The sequence below is a fragment of the Papio anubis genome, chromosome 5 (genome assembly GCF_008728515.1).
Source record: "Papio anubis isolate 15944 chromosome 5, Panubis1.0, whole genome shotgun sequence".
NCBI classification, from domain to species: Eukaryota; Metazoa; Chordata; class Mammalia; order Primates; family Cercopithecidae; genus Papio; species Papio anubis.
Genome location: NC_044980.1, coordinates 70,273,169 through 70,297,340, shown reverse-complemented (window position 1 = coordinate 70,297,340; position 24,172 = coordinate 70,273,169). Strand labels below are relative to the sequence as shown.

Here is a 24,172-nt window from a genome sequence, read left to right as displayed (position 1 = left end):
GTAAATGCTTATCAACAGTTGAAATGAAAGGATATTGGTAGAAAGAGCACACTACTTCCCATCCCCGCCCCCCACGACAAACATGACCAGACTGCAATGTTTATTCAGGCTCTCAACCTCTTTGGTTGATGGTTCTATTTAAATAAACCTGCAGCAAAATGAGATAATCAATTTGAGTCATGTTTCTAGAGTTTTAGAACTTAATTGCTTGTATTAATTATTCATACTCTTCTGGCAGAAGAACCTTAGCTTTATTAATATCTGTTCTTGGGAACCATACAATTCTTTCGTCTCAGGTATCTTTATGTTTTATTCTTCAGGTTAAAAAGTTGGAAAACTAGAAAAAGGAAACACAAGGGAAAAGTAACCTAGGTGTGGAAACCCAAGAAGTACAGGTAATGTCACCATTTTCCCCACACCTTCTTAAGAGCCCTTGAAGGTCCAGAGAGAAAAGGTAAATATTACAGAGGTCCAGGTATAAAGTCTATAAATAATGTAGTACTATGCTGAGTGGAAAGTGCACCAGACTGAAAAAGCAGGATGCCTGGATTCTACTCCACCACAGTCACCAACATGCTGAGTAGCTGTGAAGGTTCTCAGTGTTTTCCTCTGTCAGTCGGGGTGTTGGGTTACCTTATCTCCTGTGTCTCTTCCAAAAGTGCTCTATCTAGACTCCACCAACACACACACACACACACGTGCGCGCGCGCGCACACACACACACACACTCTGAAGCTGCCTGGAACAAGGGTAGGACTGGGCAAGGTGGTGGCTTGTAGGGAAAAGATTCTGAACACAAGTCCACATCCCAGAAGGAGTCTGGGATGAGTTTGGAGCAGGGAGTGGAAGAGGTAAGAGGATCATGACTTAGCTACTTGTTAGCACTCATTACTGGGCAATAAAGCAATAGCGACTGGTTATTTTAAGCCTTCACAGCTCAGTTTCCACCCCTGTAACACAATAGCTATCACGCAGAGCTCATATGAGAATAGAGTGCTCTATAAATGTCCGTTAATACTGAGAGATGTGGTGTTCCACGGAATACAGAGTTTTGTCCATCAAAAATTTTGATTCTTTCTAAAACTGAGGATTGCTACTGTCTTAAGATTTGGAGTGAAATAAACATAATGACTTGGATGTAACTTCTAGACTGACTAATGAATCAAACAATAGCTGGTACTGCATTAGTATGTATCAATCAGCCCAAACTCCTGCTAAGTATCTAAATAATTATCTTTATTTTAGATAAAATAGATCTTTTCATGATAAAGAGGTGTAAGAACATCAGAAGAGATAGTCATCATTTAATTTAGATTATCCTAGACACTCTCCATTTCATAAATTCTTCTATTCAACAGAGTAATTAATCAAAGGCATACAGATATGTGATTTAGTTCTCATATCTTTAAAAGTTATTTTATATAATAGAATCTTAAAATTAGACTACATTTTCTATTTGATCACATCAGGTGATCCTTTTTGTTTCCTGGTTAAGTAAATATGGTCACTAGACACGGGACCCAGACGGAGGTGTCTACCTTCAACATTCACCATCATCCTGCAGTACAGACTGTCCTTGCAGAATGACAGTAATGCTACATATTTAGCTGCAGCTGGGGGCGGAATTGTAGGGGAAAGTATTATATAATTAGACTATAATTATTCTAGCATTGTATAATAAAGAGCCTCATTTTCCCAGTCTGCAACAAATGATAGAGTTGCTTGCCTGCCTTGGGGTGCAGGTATATGTGCTAGACGTCCCTAAGTGCCCTAAGGAGCTGGGGAGGGGCCATGGCATGGGTCACTGCCTCCATCTGCTGGGCCTAGATATAGTATACCTGGGAATATGCACATAAAACCACGCACATGTTCACACACACACCCAAAAGGGCGATAACTTGAATAAGGTTGAGGCAGAACCCACCAAAAAGCAACAGCTGAAGCTTGTGCAGAAGGCAAGATAATCCATGTGCCAGGCAAACCTTCTTTCCTGGGGCCACTACCTTCCTGGGTCAGGTCCATTCACCAATTTCACACTGATTTGTATTAAGAACTTGAGCTTTTTCATTATGACCTCAACAATGGGTCCAATGCCCCCAACCAGTTCTAGTAAGTGAGGGGTCAGAAGTATAGTACTTAAATAATGGTAGGTACTTAGAAACTTGCAAAGTTCTGAATCTGATAAGATCTTAAAAAGTCTTTGGTGCCCTGGCTCTAAACAGATTTCATCAGTACAATAACCTGAAGGCTTTTCTTTATGCTCTTGTTGGCTGGGGATATTTACTTCAAATTTCCAGGCCTGCTTTTGCCCTGTTCATCATGGACAAGGTGCCCCTAACATTCCTGGGACAGCCCTCCAGTGCCCCATGTGCACTGCAGAATCTGTATTAGGGCATCTCCTGGCAACTTACATATGCCATCACATGTAATGTTGCCTAAAAAACCAGAAACTTATTTAAAATCAAATAATGGAATTGCCTATCAAAGCAATGAAGTGTTGCGCTGTTCATTTTTTATTGTGGGTAATACACAGCCGAAGAATTAAACCACAATAAAACCCCCCTCTTTCTAATTATATTTACTGTGTAAACATCTAAAATAAAAGTGCTGAGTCTTTTAACCTTCAATTAAAAACAGTAGAGATCACCAGGAATAATAACAATTAATCTACATTATTAAAAGGCATAAATTATGGAGTAAAGGCAACGTGGGTTTCTAGAAAAATTCTATGAAGTGCTCTGAAGCTAACATATACATAAAAATAAACCAAGGGATCTAGTTTACTTATACGTTCAAAAAGTCTTTGGCAATATTTCTTACCAAGGGCTGTTAAAAAATACCTGAATTCCCAAAATATCTGATTTCCCACTGGTTTGAGATTCTTTTTTAAATACTTTTCTATCTAAGGAAGTGACTGTTTATCCCACACTTTATTTCTTAGAGCACTCTACCGACCAAAAAGTGACTCCCCTGACCAGGGTGCACCCCAGGGGAAACTGCTTCTCTAGGTTTATGTCAATTCATTTTGCCTCCCTGGGACAGAGGATAATTAAGTTTGAAAAGGGTTTTGTCATCTTTGAATGACAATAAGTAATCAAGATAAGGCATATAATCACTATAATAGGATGCTCTCCTACTTATTTTGTATTGAGCCTCAAACTATCCATGACTTCTCAGTCAGCCAGAGAGAGAAGCCATGCTACAGACTTTTCTGGCATCCCACAGCCTGAATTTCCTGGGGACTGGGCCCTGCAGTGGCCCATGGGTGGAGAAGAGCCTCCTCCTTTCCCTGCTCCCTGACTGAGAAGGGAGGAAAACATCAGGGTCCAAAAAGCCTGCCAGAGTGGAGCCTGAGCAAAACCAGGCAGGAGCTAGGACCCTGATATTCCTCAGAGGGTCCAGGAGCAGAACATCCCCCAGCCCAGCATTCTGGCCAGCAGCCAGACACCCAGAGAATCCCATCCCTGGAACTGAGCACCAGTGACAAGCCAGATCTTAAAACACTACATGCTTGTAAAGAGACTTAAAACTGGTTTCTTAAAGCTACTTCATGCATATTGAGGACACAAACAGACTTAATAAAATTGCTATTGTGGTTACTTAGCAATTATTATGGTTAGCATGATAAATATCGCCATTAGTTTACCCCTATGCGTAACAATCTAAGTAAAAATTTATAAATATTGAAAGTAGGATGTAGAAAATAATCCTCAAGGCTATTCCCAATCTCCATCTAATCGTGCAAAAATTAAACATTTTCCCAGGTTACAATTTTAAAATTCTGTAAATAGTGGAAAATACTGTCAAAAGAAGAAATGTTTCCAATTTATTTCTTTATATAACGGGCCTTCTGGCTAAGATACTGCTGTTGGCCAGCTGCCATTCATTGCCTGTTTAAAAGCTTCAAAATCCCTGGGATTCAGCTCTGAACCCATGGACATCAGCCTGTTGACAGATAAGATTTTCTAAAGAATTGTTAACCTCATGTTACTGTCTCATTTTGCTACATACCGTAATTTGAACTGGGAGCGAACTTCCCCATGTTCTATTTGAATCAGTTCATTATAGCAAGCAATTATGCTGCTATTCTCCATAAATCTCTGAAAAGAAAGCAAAGACAATACATAAGACATATATAGTTACTTCTTTGAGAGCCAAACAGAGAAACTTAACAGTTGTTCCTACCCCCAGGTAACTCCGTTATATAAGACAATTAGTAAGTAAGATGAGATGAAACAGTTGTCAAGGTATTCAAAGTGCTTGTTTAAATGTATGAGAAACAACAGAGCAAGTAATACTGTACACTTCACTTCCTTCATAACAAAGGTAGAATAAACTACATTATGAACACTCTAGGGCACAGAATGCCTGCCCAGCCATGTAAATTACTGACACATTTTGCTTCATATTGCACTAATAGAATCATATAAAACCCAGCACTCAGCATGTTCAGTGTGCAGCACATTATCAATGATCTCTTTGGAAGGGAGAGCCTACTCTTTACTTCCTTCCTAATTTTCTGAGTGCCTAATGCAGGGGAAAAGTTAAACACAGAATTCTCATATGATCCAGCAATTCCACTTCCAGGTATATACTCAAAAGAACCGAAAACAAGTACTCAAATAAATACTTGCACATGTGTGTTCACAGCAGCATTATTCACCATAGCCAAAAGGCAGAAACTGCCCAAATGTTCAACATTTGAACAGATAAACAAATTGTGGTCTATACATACAATGGATTATTACTTGACCATAAAATGGGAATAAAATACTGATACATGCGACAACATGTATGAACCTGAAAAAAGTATTAAGTGAAAGAATCCAGACAGAAAAATTCACATATGGTATGATTCCATGTATATGAAATATCGAGAATAGGTCAATTGATTGAGTCAGAATGCAGACTGGTGGTTGCCAGGGCTGTGGGGAGGAGGAATAGGAGTGACTGCTTAATGGGAACACATTTGGGGATGATGAAAATGGCTTTTTTTGTTTGTTTTGCAACAGGGTCTCTAGACAGAGGTGGTGATTGTACAATACTGTGTATGTGCTAAATGCCACTGAATTGTTCACTTTAAAATGGCTAATTTTAGTTTCATCTCAATGGAAAAAAAAGCTTTCATGTATTTATAAATAAACATAGCAAATGAATGAACAGATAGATAAGCAAATAATAATGCAGAAGAAAATGCAGCACACATTGTCCTTCATCAAAGACCCACGAAGCACCCATTTATGCTAGGTATGAGCTGCTCAAATCCCACGTTGAAAGAGGAGTAGGCCCTTTTTCACTTAATCCCAAAGTAATTTGGTTTACATTTCTCATATATGCTACATGATTCAGTGTAGGGTATATAGGAAACTGAGCACTTCTCTGACATGATCACGTCAATACTTAATGAGAAATAATGAAATCAGAAAAAAAAAAAAAGCAAGTAAAAAATAGTAAGGGAAGAGATTTAAGGACAATTCTACTTAGGAAAGGGGAAATGTTTTGCATTTTAATTGATTAAAAAAAACACATCATGCAAGCCTTTCCAAGCATATGGCTGGCAAACTAAGTAGAAAGATAAGCAGAATTCCAAAGTATTCCAAACTACCAGTCACATTCTTTTGCTTCTCAGGTAGCTATATAGGTGGAGAAGGAGAATACTAGATCCTGCTGAAAGATGTGTTTCTTAGATTTCCTTCACCCAAGTTGGCCAGAGAAAAAAATCAATCCCTCTCCTCACTCCTTCCTTTCTCTCTCTCTTCTCTCTCTCCCTCTCCCCCCCCCACACCCGCTCTCCCTCTCTCTCTCACACACACCCCCAATATACACTGAAGTGGATGGCTCCACATATCTGGAGTGGTTGGCCTCTCTCTGGTTTTCCCTGGGCCTCTGGTCCTCCACTATTCTTATGTGGAAACTGGGAAGGGCTAAGGAAAGAGAGGAAGCCATAAACATACACAGAAGGGAAACACTTTCTCTTTGATTTACAGAGCAAAGTTAAACATGGTTAGATTCCATTTGAGCTTTTAGATGGATAAAAGCTATATATCAGCCTATAACAGAACTCAGGGGGTTGTTAGCTGATGTTTTGTAAAAACATGAAAAAACCATGATAACACACGTTTGAAAATGCTGGCATAACATAGAAAGATATGTATGTATATCATGACGCTGTTTTGTAAATAATACACAGTCATTTCTATTTCTGCCTAGGAATAAATCTGAAAGGCTAGTGGCATAAATAATTTTAATTTTTAGCTTATCTGTATTCTCTATAACAAACATGGATTCGTTTTTGCAAAAAATGGAAAGAAAATGTTGGGATACACAAAGTTAGCAGGTTTGTTTACTACAGGATATCTCAGAGCATTTAAAATGCTAATGTGCAATGTTGCAAAAGTGCTCTGTGAATTCTCAGGTGTGGGAGGAGGGGCAACTGAGTTTTCACTGATTCCCTAAACTTACTTGACCATAGAAGCCTTTTTTCACGGACCACCTATTAATAGCTTTTGGTACAGTAGTGTTCTGTGGAGCACTAGCTTGGGAAATCTAACTTTAGTGGACCCAATATAGAGTTTGGAGTTAAACAACATGCATTTGCTTCTGGACTTTGTCATGAGTGTGAGCTCTGGCAAGTTTAGTTGTTTTGAGCCTATTTCCTCCTCTGCAAAAATGGAGAAAATATCAAATCCCTCATATGTACAGGAGGATTAAGTAAATCACTGAGAACTGGGCCTGACAATAAATCATAGCTCCCCACTTCCTACTCCACAGAAGGCCTCTCCACAGAGAACCATGTCCCTACAGTTGTGCCCCCGGCATGCCTAGCACATTGCACAGAGGCAGAACTCCATAAACACTTGTTAAACTGAACATTTTTGCAAATAGAAAAAGAGGCACATAAAGTTGATATAAAAACAGCTGCAACCGTCCTTTGCTAAGATGCTGGTTTCTAAAAGGCTCAGCGTGGACTGAGCATCTATATAGTTGACTGCTTACACACAGCTCCAGAGCCTTCAAGGGGAGTTGTTGTGGGATATGTGATGGCACAATTTGTTCCTAGATCCCCACTCAGGGACTGCAGACTGAAGCACCAGCCAATTAGCTAGCAACCCAGGGGTGAGTTAAAGCAGATGATCTAATACAATCAAAACAGCTTGGCGATGGGAAACAACCTCACGGAAGGCAAGGATAACTGGCATATTTGAAAAGGTGCTTGGGCAGAGAGTTGTGAAAGACAGGATTTTACCCAAAAAAGGAGAACCACCACCTGAAGATCAGTCTCAGCCGATGGTGTGCCACAGTAACGCCAGGAGAGCTGTTGGAGGTGCAGCGCGCTTCTCCTGGAATGAGCCCGAGCTACTGGGGGCATCCTGACCTAACCAGCAAATGGCCTCTATCAGGGTCAGCACTGAAGAACACCAGGTGGTCTCTGACAGCTACTGCCGTTAATGCCCCTTCGCCAAAGGCTTATTCACTGAGGCTGACTGCAAAACACAGTAACACGTCTGGATAGTGGGAAGTGAAGCCTTCCAGAGCACCACGGACAGGTTATAAAATGTGTAAGAAGGAAACAATGGAACTTTGGTTAAATGTTCTCAATAGCATTTGCACCCAAAGAGCGCCAGTTATTTCTCCTAACTGTGAGCGGATGTGCAACCTCAGCCTTCCAGACAAGACACCATCGCTTCAAATGGCAGCAATTCTAAACCAGTTTGAGGGAGCATCACTGAACTAAAGGTAGAATTCCAAAAGGACACTCAACAGCATGTACATGGGTCCCTAATCGATAAAACTCACAGTGTGTCATCGCCATTCTCCAATCATCCCCCAGGTAATGAGGAAAATCTACATCCTCACACTCCATGAGGTCCCAACTCAAACTTGAAAAGGACAACATTGGAATGGGGTGAAGTCAGGGGGTCAATATTTCACAGAAGTTCTATGAAGCCTGTGAATAATTTTAGAGCTATTTCTTAGCAAATGAGTAAAGAAAATCTGTCTCAACCACATGGCTTCTTTGCTGAGTTTTCTTTTGCAACTCTTCATTCCAAAACTCAGAAGCATTGTCTCATGCATTCTCATTAAGATATAGCACCTAAGAATAGCTTTCAGAACCAAACGCCAACCTTTGCGAGAAGAGATAACAGACAAGAGGAAAAAGTGTTAGGAGCGTGAAAAATATTGCTAGCTGGAAACATTCATTTCGATCACACATCGTGAGCCACTAGACTACCTTGAATCTTCTCTACAGCACTGTGACTTCCACACTGAAGCATACCAAAGCACAAAACAACTGCATCACAAAGGTAGTTTCTGCTTCTCTGTGGTCTACAACTAAGAGGAATATATATATTTTTAAGCCCAGAGTAGCAAAGTACCATTACTTAAAGCACACAGAGGATTTTCATAATTCACAAGGCACAGGCAGTACCCTATTTTTTAAAGAATATATCACTCCATCTACTTGGGATTCAGATTACTTTTTTTTTTTTTTTTTTTTTTTTGAGACGGAGTTTCGCTGTTGTTGCCCAAGCTGGAGTGCAATGGTGCCATCTCGGCTCACCGCAACCTCCACCTCCCGGGTTCAAGCGATTCTCCTGCCTCAGCCTCCCGAATAGCTGGGATTATAGGCATGCGCCACCACGCCAGGCTAATTTTGTATTTTTAGTGGAGATGGGGTTTCTCCATGTTAGTCAGGCTGGTCTCGAACTCCCGACCTCAGGTGATCTGCCTGCCTTGGTCTCCCAAAGTGCTGGGATTACAGGCGTGAGCCACTGTGCCCGGCCGGGATTCAGATTACTCTTACCAAAAGATTTTGAGATATTGGGTATGCCTAATCACTTAGTTTGTTGGTAAGTCTCTTTGGAGTAACCAATCTCAATCTTCAAGTTGAATATCAGTGTTGTTCATGATGCTTATAGTTTAAGCCAGGAGGTCACAGGATGCTATAGGATTACTTGTGTTTAGATGATCAGCAAAAGCTGTATAAGTAAACTATGGTCTTCTATCCTATTATTCTCCTAAGGGAAACCTTTTATTCTTTACATAGGAGTAATATATATATTTGTTATTTTAAAAAATTAAAATATGAAGTAAGGTCTTCTACAATTTCTCTATAAGGACTTGTTTTCTTTTAATATTAGGGAATATAGTTCTTTTCAACATTCATGTTTTGATGATCTTTTTCCTCTTCCCTTTCTTCCCTTTCTTCTAAGTCCATTCCATCAGTTCTTTTCCATTTGCATGCACACAGCCTTGCCTCCAATCTAATTTCTACCCTGAGATGCTGGGTGAGCTTGGTTATTTAGTTTGTTAGTGAGTTTCCTTGGAGAAATTCTTAATCTTCAAGTGGAATCTCAGTGTTATTTGTGCAGTTTGTCACTCAAAGAATTTTTCTTTGCTGATGTTAATGGTTTCAACCAGGAGTTTACAGGGTGCTACAGTCATCATGGGCCTGTCCCTAGGGTATAAACTCTGGCCAGCCCTGATGAACAGAGTCTTGGGTGCCAATTTGGTGGATGTATCTATATATAATCACACACACATTGAATCGAATTGACTGTACTGATTTAAATAAGATTACTTTGGGACGACAGAATTTTAATCTGATATAATAAGATGGGTTTTTATGTCATTGTATATCTATTGCTAAGATATATGGAGAAAACCCAGAGAGCAAAAAAGGCAAAGAGCTCGACTGGCAGCTGCTCGTTACTCTCCCATGAGAACACAGTCTCTTCCTTTCCTCAACAGTCCTGGGGCTTCATTTCCTTAACAGTTCTCCGTGGCGGCTTCGCCTTCCTGTTATGGGAGAGTCAGGGGTTAAGGTACCCGCACCTGAGAGAGATGCTGGACATCTTGTACATACCCTGTTGAAGCCTGCATGGAGAAGAGGAAGGACTGACGCCTCTTCATGGTCATCCGATCTGCAGCAAAGCAGAAAATGTGGTCACTCAGCAGATACAAACCAGGATTCCTCACACTGAAACATGGAGAGAGAGCAATGAGGCCACACAGCATTAGCTGCAAGAGTGGCTTCCTGACGAGCACGTGCCCACGGGGCACACCTGCCTTCAAGGATACAGACCCCACATCTACCTTCCAGATGCAAAAAGAACAAAAACAGTAGAGACAGCTCCAGCAGCGTACCTGGAGGTATCACCCTCAGTATACATGAGTGGCCCTTTCCAATTCAGCTGCCCTTTGGGGTTGAGCCACGTGTATGGGAGCAGTCCCATAAAGGGACGTTAGGTGCACTGTTCATTCTGAGACCATTGTCCCCAAACCATCTGGAAGTATGACTCCCACACCAAAACTGAGCTGGGTCCAACTCTCAACATGAGGAAGATAGTCAGCAGTCCAGGCTGTAGGACCCCCAAGCCAAATGGGAGAGAAGTATCAGCAGGAACACACAGTTAGAAAGGAAGGAGAGAAAACAAAAATGGATAATTGCCACTCATTTCACAAGAGGGTTTGCTATAGTGAGCCTACCGCTGAGTCTCAGGACTTCAGTTTGAGTACAAGGTGGGATATGGATTGCCTTGTCATGAAGACATGCCATCGCTGGGCTCCCTATCACCAAAATAGAGAAACAGGGTCTGAGACAGCCAGCAAGTAACATGGGGGACATACCCTAAGAACCAGGGAAGAAAAATGGAATAAAAGGGATTGGGTGGAAACGCAGATAGCAAACAGGAACAGAAGTCCCAGTGCTGACTTGTGGCATTACCCATAGTTGATTCCTGCCCTAAGGGAAAAGCTATTTTACCCACTTTGTTTTTCTTCTGGAACTCCAAGTTCTATCTTCTCTGACTGTTAAGAAGGCCACAAAACGGTTCCAAGGGTATTAATAATGTTTTATTTCTTAAGCTGGTGACATAGACATACACATTCATTTTATTACCACTCTCTCTATACGAAATATTTTACAATAAAACCAGGAAAAGTCGGTGACAATCATAACAAATAAGCCATAGTCAACCATTATTTTGTCAAGGACTAGCAAACCTTTTTGCCATATGAGTTGGAAAAACAAGAGTGTTTTGTTCTTGGACCCGTGTAATAAGCCAGGCTTGGGGAAAATGCTGTGTGGCCTTGAACATTTCTGGTATTGATGTCCAAGCCTCTATAACCTCATTCAGATCTCTGAGTGTCCAGAAGATAAATGTGAAAAGGAGGGTTGAAGGAGGCTCATCTTATGTCTCAGTTCCCCTCATTCATTCCCTGTGGAATCTTAATCTCCCACCAGGATGGAGAGGTGTAACGAACCAGTGAGGATAATGTCTTTACTTTCTCTGGACCACATCCCGTGGTGGGTATCAAACAAAGTGAGAAGACAGAGCTCCTAGGAAGACACTCAAGGAGTAGCAGGTAAGTAGGAGTCTTCAGTAAGGGTATGACTTTGAAGCCATGATTTCCTGCTGTATTCACATGGCTTTGGAATGAGGCATTTCAAGTCCCCTGGGCCAGACTTTCCTGGCCTTTGTCACAGAATTTCTGCCAAATGCCATAATGAGGCCAAGTCCAACAGGTCCTAGGCCCTAATGAAGTTCTTATTCTCTCCGAAGCTAAATACAGCCATTAAAAGACTACAATAGGCCGGGCGTGGTGGTTCACACCTGTAATCCCAGCACTTTGGGAGGCCAAGGCCAGCAGATCACGAGGTCAGGGGATCGAGACCATCCTGGCTAACATGGTGAAACCCCATCTCTACTAAAAATACAAAAAATTAGCCAGGCATGGTGACGGGCACCTGTAGTCCCAGCTACTCGGGAGGCTGAGGCAGGAGAATGGCGTGAACCCGGGAGGTGGAGCTTGCAGTGAGCCGAGATCGCACTGCTGCACTCCAGCCTGGGCGACAGAGTGAGACTCCGTCTCAAAAAAAAAAAAAAAAAGACTACAACAAATTTTGTTACCTGCCAACATTCCCACCACTGTAGTTTGTACAGACAACTTTTCTTCCTGCTGGCTCTTTTACTTTAAGTGCTGGCCACATCAGACGATAAACCCAGCAGAGCAGTCGCTCATCCTACAGTTTCATTGTACCTACAGCACAATCCCTTTTCTTTGCCGCCCAGCATTGGATAAACTCTACTGTCCTGCCTCTAGCCACGTAACGGTCCCAGCATCAACTTTACAACCCTTGTCTTGTGGATTTCGTGCCCTTTTATTCTCATGCTTGAACATGAAAAAAAAAACAAAACACAAAAAACGTGTTTCTTCTTAAATGAAAAACAAGCATATCCCCATCTCTTTTCTTCAAAGAAAAAAAGATAAACTGGAACAATGTTTTCTCCAGACCACCTCCTCCTCAAATTTTCCATTCATTTCTGGCATATAATGAGTAAACTTTCTCCCTGAGGTGTATGACTATGTGCTAAAGGCAATTACATAAGATACAGAGAAAAACCTAAATATTTCCAGGAACTTGTGAAACAAACAAAACCCCCAAAGCAAGATCAAGATCTAAGGCTGGTGTTCTAGGACCCAAGACGCGCCCATTGCTTAGACAGCTCAAAAACCAGATTACATCTGACAGACATTTCAGAACGAACAGTACTCCTTCCGGCTGGGAATGGGAGGTGCACTTACACTCGTGAAACCACTGCGAGGATCACCGTGTGCTCGGAGGGATTTGTGGCCCGGATTGACCTGTAATGAGAAGCCTCCAAGTCAAACAAGGTGATCTGGACTTTGTTACATTAAATGAATGCGGAACTTCTTCACATTGAAAATGACACAACATCAAATCTTTCTCTAAAGAAAACATCTCAAAACACACAGAAGACAACAAAGAAAGATGCCCTTGTGGATTAGGACAATCTCTTCATTTCGTTAAAATTTTTTTTTCTCTTAACTCCCAGGCAATTATCCAATAGGTCAGACCTGCCAATTTTCCACTTAAAAAAATTGGCAAATTCCACTTAAATTCCATTTTTTAAAATTGAAACTCCACTCTTCAAAATAAAAATAAATTGGCAGTCCTACAATCCTCTTCTTATCAGTGTGTACCTGGGGGAGCCAATTAGGTTTAATCTTTTTTCTTTTAAAATAGCAGATAGTTCAGAAAGTCGACCTTATGATAAAAATTAAAATACTCGCTGGCAGCGGGATCTACAAATGCCGGTTAAAGCCAATTAAAGTTGGTACAAAGAGCCACCTCAATTTTTCAGTCCTACTGTAGTTTGTGCTTAAATACTTTAAACAACTTGATCATCAGCTGGAGCTGAGAAATGTTGCAATATGGTACCTGTCACTGTATAATGTTTATTGTACTGGGACCACCTGGATATAGTTAGTTTATTCCCTAGGAGTTAAACAGGGCCAAAATAATCAGGACATAGAATTTTGAGGTCCATGAATCTTCTTTGCTGTGCCATGCTACAGCCCAGATTCTGCACTGTTCTGGTCAGGGGGTTGTAAATTGGACAAACTTTTAATAAAGGCCCACACACTTGAATCTCAGTGCGAACCAGCATGCTTGCTTTGACCTATTCTCCTGGTCTGGCCTCTGCTTATGCTGAGATATCTTGGAAGGGAACCATCATCTCCAAGAACAGAATTACTCCTGAGTAATTTGTGAAACAACATGCATTTGTTTTTCTCTCTGGCTGTGGGCATTTCTGCTCCCCTCTACTTTAATGTGTTTGAACTACCACTCCCCAAGGGACAGTCAGCTCATATTGCTTCATCCTCTTCAACTCCAACATTTTCTGACCTTTCTCAAAAAATGCACCTTCTCCATGTCCTGTTCCTCGAGCCCTCACACTATGTGGGAGGAAGGCTACAGGAAATGATCGGCTGTCATATTCCCAGGAAGTGAAGTTTCCTCTGTGGATAAATGGTATTTTAAAGAGATCTTTTGAAGAAAATGCTATTAACTCACAATGGGGCAGGAGGCATAAGTCAATATCTCTCCAATGCCAGCACAGGCTACTTCCCACTCAGCCACCCTGTAGGGCAGGTCCTGCTAAGGTGAAGCTACACTTATTTTATACTCAAGAGCCTACTGGATGGATACTCAGTGGAAATACCAGTTAGCACCTAATGAAAAAATACATAGTGTTTTAGAAGCATGTTCCGATCTCTAGGAAAACTCTAAGTACTTCTCACCTTCATTCAGTCTTTCTCACCCCAGTAGGTGTCATGGGCACACTGCTGGGCTATATCCTAAGGTGTGGGTTTTAGGCAAGAGGCTAAAACATGTAATAAGCATAACTGGGCTGGAGCACACACGCTCTTGGTTTCTTTTGGGACTGGCTTCCATCTTTTGGGTTGCTTCCTGCTGCTTGTCTCTTTTCTCTCGTCTCTCCAAAGGAACTGGTATGGTAAGAGAGACCTAGGCCTCTTCCTGGATGAGAGGACTAAGGGGAAGGTGGGGCTGAGGCTCAAGGACGCATGTTAGGCTAAGGTCCAATCCTAGCTCAAAGGTGAGGGATCTAGCGCCACAGATGACAACAAAGAATGCACATCTGCCAGGGGCATGTCACCTACCCATCCCCTTAGGGAAGGTGTGTTGGGAGTCAAGCATTTGGAATCTGGCCACCCTCAACATGACCAATAATGGTCGGGAAACACACTGACAGATACGTCCATCTGACTTCTAAACTGTATAGACCTCTATTGGTTTTCTGAGCAGCTAACACAGAAATACATTTGGTAGGAAATAAAACTCTATTTCTTTATATTCAAAGAATATCTGCTAAACTGGGCCTTTGCCTGAATTAAAAGATTTCTTCCTGTTGATTTTTTCTTTATATGTAAAGCTTCTCTTAAGTCATTGTATGTAGGAACAAAGAAGTGTGATATTTCTACTATAAAACTACCTAAGAAAAGTAAGTGAAGGCCAAGAAAAATCAGAAATACTTAGTTTTACAAGACCCAATTCTACTATAAAATCATCAAAAATATTTCCTAATACTAAAAATAGTATCCAGATATTTTATGATATACTCTATGTATATTTATATACACTATTAAATAGAAAAACATTTTTATGCAGAAAGATGAGATTATTTGAAGCCATTAAAACATTTCTAAAACAGATGCTTAAGAAAAATTATTCTTTGGGAAACTGAAAATCATCAAAGAATAGCAAGATGATGTCTGTGATAAGAAACTTCTCTTAATCCACTAATTTCTTCTCAGGGTACCAAGGTTCTAAAAAGCCGTTTTCCCACCTTTTATTTCACTTACTAACATTCAAGAAAATTCCAGCTCGCCATGCAATTGGACTCTGTCTTGGTCTAGCATTTAATTAGTGACCTCTTCCATCTAGCTTCAAAGCATTCCACTTCTGCTAAATGAATCAGTTCATCCAGAGCTAACTCTTATGACTGAGCATTTATTTATGAACAGGCCTGTGTTTCCTCCCCAGAGTGCAAGCATTTCTATAAACAAGCAGGGGGTTTGGGTCCCTGGAAGATTTTCTACTGCTGCAAAGTGGCTGCCTTCACTCCATGACTGGGAAGCCTGCTGTGGGATCTACCCATCTGTGTCAGGCAGGAAAAAATTTATATTTCACACATTTCCGATGTTCATTTTGGGAGAGAATAATGAAGATTAAAATAGCTAGTTTAAATCCAAACCGTATCTGTGTAATGAGAACTGTGTGAATTTTAATTTTTTTTATGAGCAATACACAGGGTGGGGGGAATACCCTGAAGTTATCAGGGGAGCCCAGCTCACACCTCTAAATTTAGTACCACTCAAATGTGGAAAAGTAGAAGAGGAGAGAGAAATCTACAGGAAGGAGCTATAGCTTTCACCACAGACATTTGTATACACTGCTTAAAAACATCAACACATATTTTAAAAATATTTGAAATAAATTAAAGATATCTGTAAATGAAATTCATTTTAAGCTGTTAAGCGAACATTTACTCAGCATATTAAATTAGAGAAGGTACCTGCACACCGCTTCTGCATCGAAGTTCTGAGTTTGTCTATGATCAATTACAATAATTTCATGATGCTTATCAAGAAAGCATTCAAGGGCTGACTCTGGAGTCCGAGCAATATTGCATCTATAACCAGCTCTGTCACAGGCCCACCAGAAGCCGTCGCTCTGACTATCTTCCTTTGCAAAGATCAGCAAAACCTGAAACACAACAAAAAGAGCATCTTGAAATAAATCATCATCCATAGAGACTATTAAAAACAAGCCTATTGGCCAGGTGCAGTGGCTCATGCCTGTAATCCCAGCTCTTTGAGAGGCTGAGGCAGTGGACTACTTAAGCCCAGGTGTTTGAGACCAGTCAGGGCAACATGGCAAAACCCCGCCTCTACAAAAAATACAAAAAAATTAGCCAGGCATAGTAGCACATTCCTGTGGTCTCCACTACTCAGGAGGCTGAGATGAAAACATCGCTTGAGCCTGAGAGGTAGAGGCTGCAGTGAACCATGATTGCACCGCTGCACTCCAGCCTGGGCAACAGAGTGAGACCCTGTCTAAAATGAAAGCAAAAACAATCCCCCCAAAACAACCAAAAGACCAGGCCTATGGTATACTGGTTTAAAATGGGGCCTCTGGAGGGAAGCTACCAGGGTTCAAATCCCAGCTCCTCCAGTTGGTTACAGTGGTCTTTGAACAAGGTATTTCACCTCTTTGGCCTATAGTTTCTTGGCTGTAAGAGTGAAAGAACAGTGCCACATAAGTTAGTTCTGAGAACTGAATAAGCACAGAGAAGGTGCCCATTCACTCTGGTGGTGATTGTGACTCACTGCAATTACAAGTATTTCTAATTTCCTAATTAGTTTGGTTTTAAATAAGAAGTAAAATTATTAATGAGATAGTTAACACAGGTTAAATTATGGTTTACATTTACAGTACATATATTTGATTCCAGTTGCAAGTGGTATTTGCCTTTAAGTCTCTGGAGGCCACCTCTTTGAACTTAGCACTAAAATACCTATAGACATAAGGAGGTAAGGGAACTCAAAACAACCTCAAAAATGAATTTTAACATCCAATCTTTGCCAAAATCTGGAAAGAATGATCATGAAATGTAAAGTTGATGGAGTTAAGTTGAGGGAAATGTGCTTCTATTGATGAACTGCCTCATTGAGAAGCAATTTTGCCCACAGGAAAGAAGGCAGCAACACTTTACACAGTTCCTCCCTCATCATCGCCTGGGTCCAGGAACACAGATTCCCTGCCAGCCAGAAAGACCCAGACTGCCCTACCACCACCTGAGCTCATTTATGTATTTATGGTCCATCTCTCTCACTAGAGAAGTAAGCTTCAGGAGAGTAAAGGCTCGGCCTGGCTTGTTCCCTGCTTGTACCCCCCATGCCCAGCACTAGCCTGGCACTTCCTAGCTGTTCAGTAAATATTTGAGAAATGAAAAAACAACTATTTGTGGGGTCTTCTGAGAAATGCGAGAGGGCTTTACTGTGAATAAGATGTAAGATCACCTCCCAGCAATAGATCTAATAAGAAAAACCTATAATAATCTCAAGATATTGTTAAGGCACTCAATACTCTTCTGCACCCACATCTGGTTTAAACAATTAGAAACAGAAGGGTAGTTTCTCAACATGAAGAGCTTTTGAGTCAATAGTCAATATATTCATCATGGTGAAATACCAAACGTGTTTCATTTAAAATCAGAAACAAGCCAAATTGTCCAATCATTACATTTGAAAACTACTTTTTTTTTCCTTTTTTTGGGACAGAGTCTTGCTCTTGTCACCAAGGCTAGAGCGCAATGGCACGATCTCGGCTCACTGCAACCTCCGCCTTCCAGGGTCAAGTGATTCTCCTGCCTCAGCCTCCCAAGTAGCTGGGATTACAGGTGCCCACCACCACACCCGGCTAATTTTTGTATTTTTTTAGTAGAGACAGGGTTTCGCCATGTTGGCCAGACTGGTCTCGGACTCCTGACCTCATGATCTGCCCACCTCGACCTCCCAAAGTGCTGGGATTACAGGCATGCACCACCATGCCCAGCTGAAAAATACTTTTATTAATTGAAAATTGGAAGTATATAGAAAAGCAGAAACAATAATATAATGAAACTCATGTACTCCTTACCCGGCTTCAGCAATAACCAACTCCTAGCCAATGTGGGTTCATCTCTATCCCTACCCATTTTCCTAGCTCTTACAACAGATTGTGGCAAATCCAGCTATTTTATCTCATCCATATGCATTTGTGAAAGATAAAGATTTTTTAAAAAGAACAAAACCACAATATCATTTCATACCTAAACCTCCCCAATAATTTCTTAATATCAATAAGTATCTGGATATATTATATATGCCATTTTTTAAGAGCACCCTGGGCTGACCAGGGTCTGTCCTTCTGCAGCCCAGGAAGCTCCTAACATTTCCAGCCACAGAGTTCCTTCCAGGAAGAAACGGGAGGTGGCTCTCCCAAGAAAAATGAAGGACAGAACCTTGTGGATTTTGATAACGAAAGCCTTCCTATCAAACTGTTAACAGGGGAAACTGAATGAGAAAAATCAGGTAGAATAAACTGGTTGGTGCAAAAAGTCAATAACCTTTTACTTGGTGTAGCTGTGGTATTAACACGAGAAACTCAATATGCCAAACCCAGAAGTCAAAAAAGGTGAAAAACTTCTTGTCTCTCACCTGTCTGGCTGAATTATGGATTTTTAAACAAGAATCTCAACAATTTATATTTCCTTAACACCATTATGCCTCAATCTTTGACTAACACAGTAAGAATAACAATTCTCTTGTTGGGCATTTCAACAGCTATCACTAATTTTCAGAAACACTGCTTTTAACTGTTTACGGTATGTTGATGAACAAAATAAAGACTCTGCATTACAGTGGTAGAGGCACACACAATAAATAGACCATTAAGTAAGTACATTATACAGAATGGTAATAAATGACAGGTGCTACGTGAAACCCAGCAGAGCAGAGTAGGGGGGTCACCAGTGGGTGCCAGCTGCAGAAGGAAGTAGGCAGTTAGGATAGGTCCCGCTGAGAAGGTGACGTGTGAGCACATGCCTGAAAGGAATAGAAAGGCAAGCCCAGTTTACGTTGGAAGGAAAAGCATTCCAGGCAGAGTGCTATAAGCCCCTGGTGTGTTCTAAGGACTGCAAGGGAGCCAGGGTGACTGAAGGGAGGGTGTGAGGACAAAAGGGTGGGAGCAGGTCAAGTTCACGGCAGAGGGCTAGACCATGATAAGGCCTTCCAGGCCATTTGAAGGTCTTACAAAACTGGATTTCACATGGAAACTCACAAAACTGATTGAAGGTGGACAGCTGTATTAATTGTATATTTTTATTTTCTGTGTTTCCGATGCTTTGACTCCTGGCGCTTTGCTGACCCTGGAAGGACTGCCCTTCTCAGGGTTGCTAATTCCTAGAGATAGCACACAATTCTCCTGTGAGCATGCCCTTCATATGCAAATCAACCAATCCAGAGCCCATTCCCCAACCACCACCACCTCTGGTTCTTACACTCCAGGCCACAATTCCCCAACCCTAATCACCCTAGGGCCAGGTACCAAACAACTAGAACCACCAATATGTCCCAGACCTTTCTGAAATTAATCAGACTAGCTTGGCCTAACCCTGCTCACCCTGCCTCACCCAAGCCTTCCCATGGACACCACAGTGGAGGCTCTTGCGTGCGATCTCCTCCCACTCCCTCTGCCTCCTGACTGACTGTGGTGCTTCCCAGCATGGCCCTGGGTGGCACACTGTGCCTCCTGCTCTGGGAACTGTAACTATTTTTTCAATGCCAATTGTTCCTAGATCTGTTGGCCTTATATCACAGATCTTATTATTCTGTATCACAGATCTTAATATTCAGGTATGGTAAGGCCAAAGGATCTTATTATTTAGGTATGGTAAGGCACTCAGGAGAGAATTTCTTTGGCTAATATTTAAATATTTTCCTATTTATAAAAAAATTAGAAAGGCTGCTTTTCAATTATTCAATTCCTAATCAAAGTGAAAATTTATGGGAATAAAGAATATATACCTTAGAGCAAAACATTATAGCAATCACCTTTTAAAAATATCTGCCTAGCTCTTGAAAATAATACCTTCTCCAGGAAAGTAGTAGATCCAAGTAGCCCAAATTGGACTCTTTGTCCCCATCTCCCAGGCTATAGCTGGGCTAATGATATTCTGATTCCACGAATTTAGAATTTGAACAGAGAGACACAAAGGCTGGGAACTGGGACCTGGCCCATTAAGAATAGAGATATTGGCTGGGTACGGTGGATCACGCCTGTAATCCCAGCACTTTGGGAGGCCGAAGTGGGCGGATCACCTGAGGTCAGGAGTTCCAGACCAGCCTGACCAAGATGGAGAAACCCTGTCTCTACTAAAAATACAAAATTAGCCAGGCGTGTTGGTTCATGCCTGTAATCCCAGCTACTCAGTAGGCTGAAGCAGAATTGCTTGAATCTGGGAGGCGGAGGTTGCAGTGAGCTAAGATCGTGCCATTGCAGTCCAGCCTGGGCAACAAGAGAGAAACTCCGTCTCAAAAAAGAAAAAAAAAAAAAAAAAAAAGATATTGATGGAAGAATGTTAAACTGCTGATGTCAAAGAGCTCAGAGATGGCCCATGGACATCCTTCCCAAGCCACCCACCCTTTTCAACTCTTTCTCGGAGTCTGAAAAAAAAAATTGCACTATCCTTCTACTACATTTCTTATTTACTTATGTACTTTTTTGGTATAAGGCAGTTATTACTTACAATCGAAAAATAAAAACAAAACAAAAACTTAAGTAATGTAATCCCTTTCAGCTTTAATATTCTGTGTATCAGTATTTCTCATTTCTTTGACATGGCCATTTGTTAAGATTTATTGACTATTAACTGAGGTCAATAAATGATTAACTCATATAAATGATTCTGCAAAACATATTTTTGAAAAATCATTACTAATGGTGTTATAACTGAACTTGATCTATAAAGAGTAACAGTAAACTGACCTTGTGCTTGCTCAAAATAATATGCTCAACATTCATTCAAAGAATATTTATTGATGACTTGTAATGCAAGATGTTAAGAACTGGGAATAAAAAGATGACAGAGATAGCCATAGGCCAGTCTCTTCCCATGGGCTCCAGTCAAGGAAACAGATAATTATAATAAATGCACCAATGAGTGGTGACCACAGATAAATGAAGCATGGACAAGAATCCAAGCACAGGAGAACAAGCAGAAGGAAGTAGTTTTGTCACATCAATCTCACTGTACCCTTGTAAACACAGCAAAAGAGGAGAAGATGCAGAACTGATCTGGGCTGAAGCCTGGAACAATGAGGAAGCCTCTTACTGGAGCAGAGCTCAGCCAACTTGCGTTCTGTCCATAGTCAGAACACAGCTATCGGCAATCCTCACTTGCATGGCAGAATCAGACTATAATAATGACCATGCACGAGGGTTGAAAACGTACGGAGTGTGTACATTTTTCACTTTTCAGGTGATAGGTACACTGAAAGCCAGTACACAATATATGCAAGCAAGAAATCTGCATTTTTATATTCTGTAAAAACAAAAATGAAAAAAATGACCATGTAAAGCTATCTTAATAAATCATGGTAAAAATTATGATTGTTTTGTGACCTTTAAAGATTTGTGTCAACATACTGAAAATTTTCTTATTCTTGATTATAAATATATAGGGAAATGAAAAAAATATAAAGCTAAAATTTATTTAATATATTGTAATTTAAAATATTAGAAACATTGAGAATTAAAATGTTTTATTTATTTTAAAAAATTATCAAGAGTAGTTTGGACAGTGCTTGCCACCTTCTTCTAGTTGTATAAGTTATGATATGAAGTGAGCATCTTTTCTATGCCTTGGCAAATTATCATACTCCTAACTTTGGATCAGCTGCTGACATTTTATCCTCTGTGCTTTCAGTATCATGCAATATCCCCAGAGCTCCTTTAATTACTGTGAAGCTTTTTGCTGGCCTCACTACCTCTATGACTTCTTCATCCTTTTTGTCACACCACTGTCCTCATTTATGTTGATGAACTTACATTCACTAACTTCTACCAGCTACAGTGTCGGCATTCCACAGTCAACTATTTCTCCTCTAAGTCCATTTACATTTGATTCAAATTTCACTCACAGCATTATCATTTTTCATCTCTTCATTGCACTTTCATCTTTGTTAGCTCATTCCCGCTTTTGACAATCTATTTTTGCATAATGTCATGTGGGTTTATCACGAAGAGATAGGAGGCAACACAACTACATGCTTTGCTGTCTGTACTTAGGCTGAATAACAGATAGGCAGAAACCAACCAGAGTCTTTGGCTAAAAAAAGTTATGGTTAAAAAAAGCGATAGGTTACTGATGATGCTGCACATTTGTTATTTACATAGTGATTTGTGGACTGAAGAACCAGCTGCAAAGTTTATGCTTTATGCATTTATTCACAGTTAAAACACTGATGTAACCACAATCTGAAACATGTTGTTGGGAGTCTGGTGTTATTTAAGTAAACCATGAAATCTGTGCACATTGGAACTGTACAAAGCAAGAGATACCTGCTTTTCAAAAGTAACTACAAATACCTCAAAGAAAGCTGAAACATATCTTTTGGAGGATAGCAAATAATCTGTCTTTGACAGCTAAATTAGAATGAAACTACTTTATCCGGTGACGGCTAATTATAAAAAAAGATGAAAACAAAAACTAACTTTTCCTCATCTTGAATAAGGCAATATAGGTGTTATTACTAGTGTTATTTCTTAATGAGGGTATATCTATGTGTCTTCAATGGATTGTCAATGTCTACTATTAAACATCCAGTTTTTGGAATATTTAGTCTGGCTTTAAGCAAACACCTGGTAACAGGGAGCTTCTAAAGCAGACCACATATATAGATCACATAAGCTGTTTCTGCATAATACTAAACAAGTGGCCAATGTGATCAGGGGAGGGGTTAATTGGGTTTAAAAAAAATGGTCTGAGAACTTTCCTTAAATGTCCCTAGGAAAGTGATGCTGATTACAGCTATAGTTTGATGAGAATTTTCTAAGGGCCAGCCACTATACTGAATGTACTAGAAACATACTGTCTCACTCAATAACCAGTTACAGAAACTCTTTGGAGGTGGGAATTATTCCTATTTTATAGACATGGAAACTGAGGCTTAGATGGTTAAAAAACTTGTCCACAGCTGCACTGCCAGCAAGATGTGAACCAAGGCTGGCCTGACCCCAGGGTCTTTGCAATCACTATGTTAAGTAACTTACTGTCTCTCAGCTCCACAAATATTTTTTACCTATAATATTAGACGAAAATTCTTAACAACTCTGTGGTTCTTTGAAACTGGCTGGATGAGGTAGAAGACGCAACCTGGTAGCAGCAGTAAGGACAGACAGCAAGAGAAATGCTGGCCACAGCAAGTTACTGAGTCTGAACGTCTCCATCCCTCAGTCATTTCACTTAATGTGTGAAGGTCACCTCCCTATGAGGCCATGTGATCTCCAACATATAACATCCCCAAATATAATGGTTCCAGAAAACCCATGCCCTACAACATGGAAGAATAAGGTGGTTTTTGTTGTTGTTGTGGTTTTTTTTTTAGGGTTGGAGTCTCACTCTGTTGCCCAGGCTGGAGTGCAATGGTGCTATCTTGGCTCACTGCAACCTCCACCTCCCAGGTTCAAGCAATTCTCTGCCTCAGCCTCCAAAGTAGCGGCGATTACAGGTGCGGCCACCACATCTGACTAATTTTTGTATTTTTAGTAAAGATGGGGTTTCACCATCTTGGCCAGGCTTTGAAAGGAGATGTGACCTTGCTAAGAAAAAGCTAGGTCACACTTGTGGGGATCCATTTCCAAGTCCAGTTGGAAAGCCCAGCGTGAGGGGGAATGGGGACAGGACTCTCTAAGCAGAAACACACAAATTCTGCACACTGGGGAAGTAAATGTGTTCCAGGTATGGATGAAGAAAAGGCCACTTGATTTTTCAGACAGTCTCATGTTGATTTGGATCTCCTGCCTCATAATACTTCCTCTGCTTTTTATTTTCTAGCCAAGATTGGAAAATATGACTTTCACTGTGGGTCACATCAACTCACCCAGGAGAGACGTGCTCCACAGCACCACTCTGCACTTCCAATCCATTCCACTCCTAACTGTGCTCCTGCCAGCTCTGTGTGGGGTGTGTGGAGCCCCATGGGAGTACATTTCCTGACATGGGAGTAAATGTCC

The 24,172-nt window shown here is 40.8% G+C and overlaps 1 protein-coding gene across 6 annotated transcripts in view; it reads right to left on the bottom strand.

Moving 5' to 3' along the window:
- PDE8B (phosphodiesterase 8B) overlaps positions 1-24,172 on the bottom strand; it is a 330,903-nt gene that overhangs the window by 85,633 nt on the left and 221,098 nt on the right. For all 6 annotated transcript variants that reach the window (XM_031666255.1, XM_031666254.1, XM_031666256.1 and 3 more), the window contains 4 exons: positions 15,909-16,099; positions 12,592-12,651; positions 9,869-9,926; positions 4,012-4,100 (listed from right to left, as the gene is read on the bottom strand). In XM_031666255.1, coding sequence (XP_031522115.1) covers positions 4,012-4,100; positions 9,869-9,926; positions 12,592-12,651; positions 15,909-16,099 — 398 coding nt within the window. The remainder of the gene's footprint in view (positions 1-4,011; positions 4,101-9,868; positions 9,927-12,591; positions 12,652-15,908; positions 16,100-24,172) is intronic.